This window comes from Rhinolophus ferrumequinum, chromosome 10 (genome assembly GCF_004115265.2).
Source record: "Rhinolophus ferrumequinum isolate MPI-CBG mRhiFer1 chromosome 10, mRhiFer1_v1.p, whole genome shotgun sequence".
In the NCBI taxonomy this organism is placed as follows: Eukaryota; Metazoa; Chordata; class Mammalia; order Chiroptera; family Rhinolophidae; genus Rhinolophus; species Rhinolophus ferrumequinum.
In genome coordinates this window covers 12,423,370-12,435,370 of record NC_046293.1, presented here as the reverse complement: position 1 = coordinate 12,435,370, position 12,001 = coordinate 12,423,370, and the positions used below count along the sequence as shown (strand labels likewise).

At 49.7% G+C, this 12,001-nt stretch overlaps 1 protein-coding gene across 3 annotated transcripts in view; it reads right to left on the bottom strand.

Annotated features, from left to right (window-relative positions):
• Positions 1–12,001, bottom strand: part of LARGE1 (LARGE xylosyl- and glucuronyltransferase 1) — a 494,394-nt gene that overhangs the window by 45,001 nt on the left and 437,392 nt on the right. For all 3 annotated transcript variants that reach the window (XM_033117375.1, XM_033117374.1, XM_033117376.1), the window contains one exon: positions 4,567–4,722. In XM_033117375.1, the coding sequence (XP_032973266.1) occupies positions 4,567–4,722 (156 nt within the window). The remainder of the gene's footprint in view (positions 1–4,566; positions 4,723–12,001) is intronic.

The window sequence follows — 12,001 nt, the reverse complement described above, 5'->3', positions numbered from 1 at the left end:
CACCCCTGGCTTGTCTGCATCCCTCACTAGACAAGCATTGTGAGAGCCAGGCTTGGATCGGCAATGCTCCCTCTGGATCACTAGCCCTGCGCCTGGCGATGGTTTGAATCACTGTACGTCAAGTGGTTGAACGAATCTTGAGACTTCGTGCCATTGGAGCCTTTTCCCATCTGGGATCTGCAGTACAATGAAGAGGTTCCTGACTTCATTTCTTCGAGACTACCACCATCTGTGCACTTGTCACAGCACTAATGACCTCTTCCCACAGAGCTGGGGCATCCAAGATCTTGCCCTTTCTCTCTGGTTGTACTCGCAGATAACGCTTGCAAAGGACCAGGAGGTGAAACTCCCGACAGAGACGTGGTTCTGGGGGTGTGATGTTGCAGTCCCTCTCCTAGCCCTGTCCCTGCCCTTGCCCCTGCCGGCCGGTGCAGCCAGAGGAACTTGGCTAGAACAGGGCACTGGGACCTGCTGTCTTATTCATGAGTGTCAGTGGCACCTGCTCCCCTGTTCTTAGTGCCCACAAAACAATCCATCTCTCCTTTCTGTCCCCACTGCTGCTGCCCTTACGTCACAGGTCCATTGTCAACTTTTTGCCTGGGATGTGGCAACAGTCTCTAAGTGGTCTCCCTGCCTCCAGTCTTGTCCCTTTCATTCTATTCTCTACAGAGTGATTTTTCTCAAAGGTAAGTCTGACCAAGATTGAAGCCCTTTGGTGGAGTCTAAATTCCAGAGCACAGCCACGGCCCTTGTGCCCAGCATCACGCTTCACCCCTCTCCCAATGGGCCCATGCGCTAGTACCCACACTGCCAGCACGTTCTCTCTGCAGGCTCTACTTCCTCGTCTGCTCTGCCTTCACCGGAAACTTCATTCTTCATTCTTCCCTCTTATTTATTCAAGTCATTCAATAACTATTTATTAAGTGGTTATTATGTGCTTGCTTCTATCCTGGGGGCGGGGACCCCAGAGGTGAACAGTATAGGCAAAGTCTCTAATCGAATGGTCTTATATTTGGGGGGAAAAACGAAGGAAACAACTACATGAACTAAAAAAAATGTGGCCAGTGTATATACTCTGATGGAAAGAAAACAGGGCACGTCATAGAGTGACAAAGGGTTCCTTGAGGCTGAGGAGGGTCAGGGAAAGTTTCGGCAGATGTCACAGCTGAGACGGTTAGACACGTAGGGGCAGGGTGGGGCCGGTGGTGGGGAAGTAAGCACAAAGGGCCTGTGGTGAGCGGGAGAGCGCCTGGGATGGAGAAGGAACAGAAGAGGGTATGGCTCCTGCAGTGTCAAGGGCAAGGATGTTTGGGGTTAGATAGCTGTGGTGAGCGCTCACAGAAGGCCGCTCTCTCCTTCATGGGCCTCCCTGAAACTGGACACACTGTCCTCTTGGCATCTCTAACGCTTGTTAAGTGGCAAGCAACTCACATACAGAGACGGGGTCAGCCTCTAATTTCAACCCCAGTGCCCTTTACGGTGCCTGGCAGATGGCTGGCACACACGCATGCTGACTGAGCAAATAGACGCAGTCACAAATTCCGAGAAGGACCACGAAGGACTTCTCCCCCCTCCCCGACCCACGAGGGAAAGCTGGTGGTAGAAAAAGCCGGTGAGTCATTCATAAAGGAAGTCCCACTTTGGAAGACACTGCCAGCACATCGGGGAACCCCTTGATATGATGACTAACTGATGGCTTCATCCTGCAAGGCTTTTTATGAGCCTCTTCCATGGAGGGGGAAAAAAAAAAAGAGGCAGGAGGACCGTCTTTATGTAGCGTTTGGAACCCTCAAATGTTGATGATAATGAGAAATACTAACTTGAGTAAAGAGAACTGAAGGAAAACCCGAAAGAACACAGTGTTTGTGGCAACCTCTAAATGCTTCCCCGCATCTGGACAGTTCAAGTGCTTAATGGTTTTCTTTCCTCTATTGCCAGTGGTATAAAAGGGCAGACACTGAGAAAGGCATCCGGGGTGATGCAGAGAAAAAGGCTGGAGGTAGAGGCGACTCTGCTGTGACTCGGGGGGCCAAAGGCTGGGTGCTAAGGACAGAGAGCAGAGGTGGCCTTGTGACCAGTCACCCTAATGAAGGTCAAGGTGAGTGCATACCTCCAGACCCTCCCCTGCCATTGGGAGCCTAACGGCTTTCTCATGACATCCAAGACAAGAATATTAACAAAAGCAATAATAGTAATAAAACAAAATTCTGGCTCTCTAACCCAGCTCCTTCCAATCTGATTCCCGCCGACCAGCCGCTCAGCTTCTCCCACTGTCCTCTTCCCACCAGCCCCTGGGCCCATAGGCAATCATCCTGCAGTTCTTCACATCAACTGCCCTGCCCCAGGGCTTTTGCCCCAGCTACGTTCTCCACTAGGAAGTACTTCCTTTGCTCTTCTCCTTTTTCTCCTCAGCTTTATTGAGTTATACAATTGATATTCAAAAACTGCACGTAGCTAACGTACACATGGTGAGCTTGGACATATGCACATATTCATATCAGCATCATTACAATCAAGGTAATAAACATACCCATCCCCCGCAAAAGTGTCTCTGCGTCTTCTCGTGTGTGTGTGTGTGTGTGTATGTGTGTGTGTGTGTATGGTAAGAACACTTAACATGAAATCTACCCTTGGAAAAAAAATGTTCAGTGCACAATGCTCTGTTGACTATAAGCATTTACTCACCTCGTGTATGTAATTTTACGCCCACCGAACAACAGCTCTCGATACTCCTCTCCCCAGCCCCTGGTCAGCCGCATTCTGTCGTCTGCTTCTCTGTGTTTCCCTATTTTAGATGTCTCACGTATGAGGAATCACACAGTATGTGTCCCTCTGTGAATGACTTGTTTCACTTAGCATGATGGCTTCCAGGTCCATCCATGTTGTCACAAATGGTTAGATTTCCTTCTTTTTTTAAGGCTGCATAATCTTCTATTGTGTAGATACCACATGTGTTTTATCTATTCATCTGTCAGTGGACACTTAAGATGGTTCCATGTCTTGGCTATTGTGAATAATGCTGCAGTGAACACGGGGGTATGGATATCGCTTTGAGATCCTGTTTTCGTTTCCTTTGGATATATCCCCAGAAGTGGACTTAACTGGATCCTAGGGCAGTTCTATTTTTAATTTTTTGAGGAACCTTCATACTCTCTTCCGCGGCTGCACCATTTTACATTCTACTGACAGTGTACGAGGTTCCAATTTCCCCACATCCTTTGCCAACTCTTGTTCTCTTTTGTTTTTTGATAATAGCCCTCCCAACAGATGTGAGGTGATTATCTCATGGTGGACTTGATTTGTATCTCCCAGATTCTTTGTCCTTCCAAAGCTGACTCTTTCTTACAGTCAGGTCTCAGATTAAATGGCACCTCTTCAGAGAAGTCCTCCCTGACCCCCCAAACCAATGCAGCTGCCCAGGGGCTCACTGATATGCCGTGTGGAGCACTTGCCACTGGCTGATAACTTTTCCTAATAGCTTGTGTAGGTATTAATTTTGTCTTCCTGCTAAAATACAAGCACCATGACAGCAGGGACCACTGTCCTTTCTAACTGATGAATGGTCGGTACTCAGCATAAGACGACCCTCAGTAAATGTCGCTGACTGAGTGAATAGACCAGTTTCTTCTGTGTCTCATTACTAAGGGTCGAGGAGAGGGTAGGGGACAAATATTTATCAAGTATCTAACATACGGCAGACGCGGAGCTAGGTGCTTTACATGCAATTTCTCACTTAGTCTCAAAGCCTCGCTGTAACAGTGTTTCATCCTCAGGTGACAGTTGAGGAAAATGAAGCACAGAGAGGTTGAGTAACTTGCCTGAGGTCACACAGTGGCAACTGGAAGGGATTAAAGCCAAACCCAGGTCAGCCTGACCCCACATGCCCTGCTTTTTCTGCTACGATGTGCTGCTCCTCAGCACTTTAAATCAGTCCCAGCTTTGCTCCTTGCTTGCTGTGTGACTGTGAGATAAACCTGCTTAACCTCTCTGAGCCTAAATTTCTTCAGCTCTAACTGGGGGAACACAGAGGGTGTCTCTGAGCATCAAATGAAGTATAGCATATGCAAAAATGAGAAATAGAGGAGAAACAGGAAAGTACTGAGGTTGGCTATGCCTGTGACTGCCACCTAACACTCTTCACTCTGCGAAACGCTACAGGAGCCCGCTGCTTGCGAAAATCTCTGGTATCACCCCACGCGCGGACCACACTGCATCCTGGGTCTCCTGTGGGGGTGCCGTGTCCACAAAGACCCCAGAGTTTCCTGGCTACGCAGAGCCCCTTTATCGCCGTTTCACTGGTGGTTTTGCTCATTTTGATTCCTCTGCTTGGAAACCCCCTTCTGACGCCCCCTAGTCTAGGCCAAGTGTCCCCCCTCTGCGTCCACAGCGACGAGCACGGAAGCCATCTGCCTACGTGCCCGCCAGACGGTGGACTCCCAGGGCAGGGGTGGGGTCTGGTTCTTCCCAGGCATGCCCTGAGCCTGGCATGGAGCCTGGCACCTGGGAGTCCTTGGCCGACCGGCCGAGAAGCTGCCCCTGCGCCGTCGAGCCCCGTGAGCCACTTACGTTTTCACTGTTGACATCAGCTTCACTGGGGCAGCCAAACAGTTCCCGCCGCAGGAGGTTCCCGTCATACTCCAGGAAGGTCAGGTAGAGGTTGCGGAAGAACTCCACGTGCTTGTTCTTCACCCGCAGCTTCTTGGGGGAGTTCCAGTGAATGACCTGGCAGGGTGATAAGGAGGCTGTCAGGCGGGGCTGACCTCGTGCTTGCAGGGAGTCACTGCTGGGCACTGGTCTAAGCATTATTTGTGGGCTTGCCCATTCATTCATTCATTCATTCATTCATTCATTCATTCATTCAGCATTTACGGTAGAGTGGTGGAGAGCAAGGGTGCTGAGACCAGGCTGCGTGGGTTCATACCCTGGCTCTTCTCTAGGTCATTTCACCTTGGGCAAGTTCCTTAACCGCTCTGTGCCTCAGTTTCCCCATCCGTGCAATGGGAATAGTAACAGCTCCTCCCTGTGCCAAAGGATAAGCTTTTGTATCTCAGCTCCAAACCTGCTTTGTGATGCCGAAGCTGGGACTCTGCAAACCCTATTTCTGCTTTGCCAGCTGCGCCGTGAGGTGCTGCCAACGGGGGCCATGCGAGGGAGACTGAGAGTCTGGAGGAGGAAGAAGGCACTTGCTCCTTCCTGTTGCTTTCTGTTTCTGGGAGCACCACCCCACCTCCTTTCTTCACGCCGGCGCTGGCACGGCCTTCCTTTAGCAACAGCTAAAATCCATTTTTGCAGTTTTTCCAACACTCAGAACCAGCTTCATCGTCCTCCCATCCCCGCCCAGGGCTACTGCCTCTGGGGTTGCCTGCGACCTCAGCCCAGGTCTCGGTTCCAGCCCCAAGTTATAATAACTACCACTGCTTCCCTCTGTTCCTGCTGCTCCAGGTGTGGTAGCTGTTTCCTGCAATGTTCTGGTTTTGCTTTTTTAGAGACCAAGTGCACAGTCTTTGCCTAGTTATCATTTTTAAAGATTAAATGCTCTATTCCAATAATTGGTATGGTTTCTGCCTCCAGCCAGGATGGAAGGTGACACTGTCTCATGGAGCTGCTGTGAAAATCGACTAGTTAATGCCTGTAAAGCATGTGGGTCGTGTCTGGCATAGGGTGGGTGCTCAATAAATGCTGACTCTGACTAGTAAGTGCCTGCAGTATACCGCGTTGGGACATGACCAGAGGGCCCTGTTGGCAGTGCCTGCCCTCGGCCCGTTCATGGTCTGCTGGGGAGACGTGTCTGGACGTAACAATGGAGGGAGGATCGAGAAGAAAGAGTAGATCTGGAATGCTCAGAGAAGCATCGCAGGAGAGGGCTGTGCTGGGGCCTGCAGGGTGAGTGGGAGCCTCCGGGGGCGGGGGGGGGGACAGGGCCTGAGGCAGAGGGGACGGTGGGGAGACAAGCCAGGCAGGGGGAGGAGCCATGAAACAGTGTGGCTCATTTGGGACAGGAGAAGTCATGAGTTGCGGCTGGAGCACAGCAGCATGGGTGAGGGAAGTGGCTGCAGAGGTAAGCAGGGGGACACCCTTTGAACGCGGGGACACGTTCAAAACTCAGACTGCATCAAGAGAGATGTCTAAGGACGGGGAACTTACTAACTCTGGGTTTTAGGAAGATTGCTCTGATTGTAATGAGAAGAGGCGAGTGGTGGGTGGGAGGGCCGCAAGTGGAACCAGGGATGCCAGCTAGGCGCCAGCTGTCATATCCAGCGGGCACGGCTCACCCTCGGCCGGGAGCTCATCTATCGAACACATCCTCCATCGGCTACACATTCATTGCCTTCTTCTAATCCTCACAATGACCCTCACCAATGCAATTTGAATGCAATTTGAAAGAATGAGCTGGGGAGATGCAGCTTGCCCAGGACCACCACGCTGGTCCATCAACGCTGGAGCTGGCATTTCAAACGTAAGTGGGAATCAATATGATTCCCAAACCCATGTTCCTTCCTCTACACCACGGAGAACAGGAGAGAGCAGGTTTTAAAAACTTTCCTTTTCTTTTCCTGCTCTGTCCCATCACAGAGGAAACAAAATAACTCTCACCTTTCCCTCTCGTCCTGGCTTTCTCCTCCCATGGTGATGAGACTGAGGAAAGAAGCTGGGCATACAGAGCTCAGTTGCTTCCTGGCGCCCTCCTTCGGCACAGTCTGTCTGTGAGAGCCTGCAGCAGGCCCCAGGGCCTGTGAGCTGAGAGGTCTGGCTCCCTCAGGGGCCCATGGCTGTATGGCAGCGACAGCCCTTGAAGCTGGCTGGGTATGTGCCGCTCTGCAAGACCAAGTCCCTCTCTCAATGAATAGGTCTAAAACTACATCCCTGTTTGGCCCAAACCGCATCCCTGCCCTCCCACACCCAGCAATGGTGTAGCTGCAGAGAAGAACCAGGGCCGTCAGCCCCGCTGAGGTCCAAATCCCAGCTATGCTCTTCACTAGCTGTGTGTGTCCTTGGGCAACTTGTTTCTGGGGCCTCAGTCGGCTCATGTGCAAGGTGGGGATGAGTCACCCCGACTTCACAAAGTAGTTAAGAGGGTTAAGCAAATGCCTAGCACAACACCTGCGTGTCAGGGTGGCCCACATATGTGGGTTCTCTTCTTCCCTGAAAGATGGGGCCACCAGCCTGCACTACTAGTGTCAGTCCTCCTTTCCCTGCTGCCGGCGTGAAGTCTGCTGTGGCAGCGAGTAAGGAAGTGGGCGTTCAGCCTTCAGGAGAGAGCAGAAAAGACCTGCCAGTCCTTTTTGGAAGGAGGCCACTTGGTGGCACTTTCATTTAAAGGAAGGATGAGCACCACATTTGTGGGTCTCTTCCTGTACCTTCTGAAGGGTGCAAGAGGGAAGGAGAGGGAAGCGTCTTCCCTGAGAATACACCTAACCCCGGACAGGAGAAGGTCCTGGGCCTGCATTACAATAGTTGCACATGAGCTAGTGTCACTCACATACAGTGGGGATCACGTCTTTGCTGCCAAAGAGTTTGGTGCTTGCCAAGTGCTGAGGCAGCGGGAAGGCTGATGGATGGGCACATTGGCCAGGAAACGTGGGCTTCCTCAACAGGGGGAAACTTGATCTAAGGGAAAATAAGGGCTGGCCGATGCACCACCAATCTCAACTTATTGTGCACCAATCTGCCAGGCACCTGGGAGACACTGTGTCACTCACTTTGCCACATAAGCCCCACTGAATCCCATTGTCCAGTTTCCAGAAATGGTGCTTGACTTGCCCGTATCTCACAGCTGGTAAGTTGCAGAGCAGAGACACCACGTCAGCTCTAAACCTGAACCCCAGGTTCCTAACCGCGGTCGAGAACTGTCTTAATGGACGGAGCACTGGACAGATGAGGGGAAAAGTGACATGTATAGACGAGAGGCGGCTTGCCCAAGGTCACATGGCTTGTTTGGACCAGGTCGGAGCTGGGACTAGGGCTCTGGTGTCCTCACCCACCCCAGGTCGTCTCTTATCCCATTCACATCTCCTTCTCTTCTGTGTTTGCCTGGGGAGCGGGGTTTGGGTATCACCCACAGGCAAATTACTGGGGTTATAGAAAAAGCAGCAAAGGTTAAAGGAAGGGAGGAGAAGAGGACGGTGGGGTCATTGGCAGGCCAAGGGGGTTTTAGAAAACCCTTTACAACGGGGCTTGCCCATGATAGGTCAGCCCACTCAAAGTCTATTAATGGATATTCAGTTACCTTTTTTACCTTAGGTTTTAATCATCAGAACTCAGAATGCTCCATTCACCTGTGCTAGTCTTCAGAGAAGTAAATAAGAACTATTGTTTATCTAATACCCATTATATGCTACATATTAGACCCTGTGTGTGTGCACGCGTGTATGTGTGTTCACATTCAATCCTTAAACAATCTGGTAAGGCTGGTTCTATTATTATCCCCATTTTACAAATAATAATCTTGAATCTCAGACTAGTCCAGGCCAACTCAGTAAGTGGCCAATCCTAATACAAAATCAGGTCTTCCTTGCTCCCACATCTTTATCTTTGTACCACGTCATTCATGCAACAAATATTAAAGTGAGCATTGACCAGTGCCAAGCACTGACAGGGGCGGTGAATGCAGAGGTGAACACTAGAGCTCACGCTCTCTTTCTGGAACTTACAACTGAGAGCGAGAGGAAGACACTTAAATAACCGTCCATGTTAAATTGCAAGTATGATACGTGCGTTTAAAGAGATGTGAAAGGGAGACCGGGCTACTTCAAAAATAAAGACACCAAGGCCCAGAGAGAGAAAGGGACTTGCCCGGAGTGACACAGCAGAGGGAGCAGTCGTGCCTTGCTTGTATCTCTCGGGCCACTGTTCCTTCCACTAAAACCTCATGCCTGCCTCTGAAAATCGGACTCAGGGTCACTAGTGCTGGTAATTTTGATCAGTGCTTGTCTGACTACTGAGAAATGTCATTTCCTGGTCCCCTGAGGGACAGAATCACCCATCATTGCTGGCTTGGGGACAGCAAGCTGGTGGTGTAGATGACATTTACTGACAAGCTTTCACACATGAGATGGAGTGACACTGGAGAATGTGTCCAAAATAGATTTTTACGAGGAGCTGGTAAGTACACGTGAGTCTCCGAAGCTCATAGTGAAAACCTATCATAACTTACTCCACTTGCTGAGGCACGCTAGCATAGCAATAACAATAATTATTACTAGCAGTGAACATATACTGCATGCTCGCTATGCCTAAGCCCTGCTCTGAACATTTCACTTGTCATAGCTCACTGATTTTTTATTCAACACTCTAAGTGATATTCTCATTACGCCTTCTTACACGTGAGAAAAGTTCAGCAAATCTCCCCAGGTACACAGCTAGAACGTGGGAGAATCAGGATTTGAATCCAAAGAGACAGAGATGTTAGGATGCTATCCGTCTAACTTCTGCCATGTCTGTAATCATTAAATGACTCCGTTTATAGAAATGAGCATGAGATTCATAGAAGATTACAGGAATCAGAAATGAAACCTACTTTCCCCTCCCAAATACAGAGACCCCATGCATCCCTGGGACACTAAGGTTGCTTGGTTTAGGACTTCCCAGAGATGCAGGCTGAACCTCCGGCTTGGCAGGAAGCAGAGAAGGAGGCATCCAGGTTGTGTGCCAGGTGGGCTGTGGAGGCTGTGCCAGGCATCGGTGCCCCGTGGGTGTGATCTAATTGGATCTGAAATATCTGTAAAGGCTGAGTGTATGTGCAGACTTGGAGTCAGCCTGCAGTGAGCCAGAAAAATTGATGGAAATTGATTACTGTCCAGGAAACTTAAACATCATCTGGGAAGACAGCAGAAGTCAACAAGATTAAAAGAGAAATAAGAGACGCTATCACCCCCAAAGACACAGGAAAAAGCATTACAAAGACAGAAACGAGACCTCAGTACAAGGACTTGGCTATGGGAAGAGGTCAGCCAAAACTTCAGCTTCTTAGAACCCTGAGGGTTCATAAAAATAATTCATGGTACAAAAGTGCCATGAATGGCACAAAAATAGGAGCCTGTGTGCAAAATGCCAGGTGAATAAGAACAAGGGCCTTATGTCTTCCAAGTCACTGAGGTAAGGGGTTTCTGGAAAACGGATCTCTGCCTCAAGACCCCCACTGACTCTCTATGACCTACAGAATAACACCTATGCTCCTTAGGCTGGCAGTTAAAACTGTTGTGAACTGGCTCCCACTTACAACCCCCAGTCTATCTCCAGGCTAAAAAACTTCCTGGTGTTTCTTGAACCTGTCTCTCGTGACTCAGAGCCTTTTCATATGCTTCCCCACCTCCCTAGAATATCCTTATTTCCTCTCTACCATGTGAATGCCTGCTCATCCGTCATAGCTGAGCTCACGTGCACTGCTTGGTTCCCAGACCACAAGGGGCAGAAGGTTGCCTCCTAGTATGTCTGTCTCTCCACTCCATTATTCATTTCTAAAAGACCGTTAATTTTATGTAGAGTTGCAATGTCCCCAGCCCCTGTGAATAGCTCATGATCCCTTTATAATTTAGCCTGTCAGGATCCCACTCTCTGATTCCCCAGACTCCCTTGCAGCTCGTGGTGGCGGCGTGACCCAAGATTACGCAAAAAGATACCCGGGGAGGCAGGATTCTGATTTCCCAATAGTAAAGTGCCATCCTCCTCCTACCCTGCCCACCTTTCTGACATAAATAGAGATGTGATGACTGGAGCCAGGATAGCCATCACGTGACAGTGAGGGAGAGCTCCACACGTTTGCGTCTACAAACCAATGTCAATAGCTGCCTCCTCCAGAACTCTCAGCTAAGAGATTCAGACTGCCTGTTTTAGTTTTAGCCTCTGCAAGTTGGGTATTCCGACTGTCACTGCAAGCATTCCTACCATTAACACCCGAGGCAACTGCTGGGCCCTTCCTCATGTTCTAGACTCTTGCATTTAACCCTGTTGGAGAAGTCACTGTGCGCTCTTATAATGATTTATTGACAAGCCTGCACCTGGCAGCATTGAAATGTGAATTTCTGGGTGGGCAGGGAGCATGACTTATTATTATTCACCCGGAGTGCGGCAGTGCCTGGCAGGTAGTTAGTATTCAATAGCTGCCCTTTGGTGCAAGAATGGAAATCATGATGATGACATTCTCAATAATCTTCACATTCTGTCTAGAGCAAATCAGTCATAAAAGCCCTATTAACGTGGGCTTTAGGATGGAGAAACATATTCCTTTGCTTTGTCTGAGGGCCAAACAGCTTGTCATTTCTCTCTTGAAGGAGTTTAAGCTCCCTCTGTTTTCATCCTTGTTTGGTATTTCAAGAAAGACAATAGTCTCACAAGTCCCTTTCCTTGCCCTTTTCAGGATTACAGTGCGTGATACAAAGGGATGAGTAGACGGACCTATGAGCCAGTCCCGGCTCCAGCTCTTATCAGCTGGGTGGCCTGCAGTAGGTTGCCTAAAATCACAGAGACAGTCCCTCATATGTAAAAGGGACATAACAGCAACTGCCCTGCAGTGTGAGGTCAAGACCAGGACCGATGGAGTGATGGACGTGAAGGCACATTGCATGTGTTCACTAAATTAAGCAAAAATCTGGGTTTCCACTTCATGAAACAGCCATCTGACCGACTAGGGAAGTTGGACGAAAACGGAGTGTCTGTGTGGAAAGGAGGAATAAAAAACAAGATTTAAAACGAGGGACTGCAGATTGTCACAGCCTGGGGCAGAAAGGTAGGATGCGTACAGACATACAACGTGGCCCAGAGAAGAAGCTGGGCCGGGGCAGGCTGCTCCTGGCTAGATCTCAGGAGTGGCCCGAAGACGGGGCTATTCAGGAAGGCAAAGACTTTCCCGTGGGTTTCAGGCACTGAGCTGAGATGGGAGAGTGCTGCAGGCAGGGAGGTAAATGTCACCCTGCTTCTCCCCAACTCTGTTCCTCAAACAACTTAATGTATTTGAACCTCTGTTTTCTGACCTGTTAAAAGGGAATAACAATACCTGCTTGGG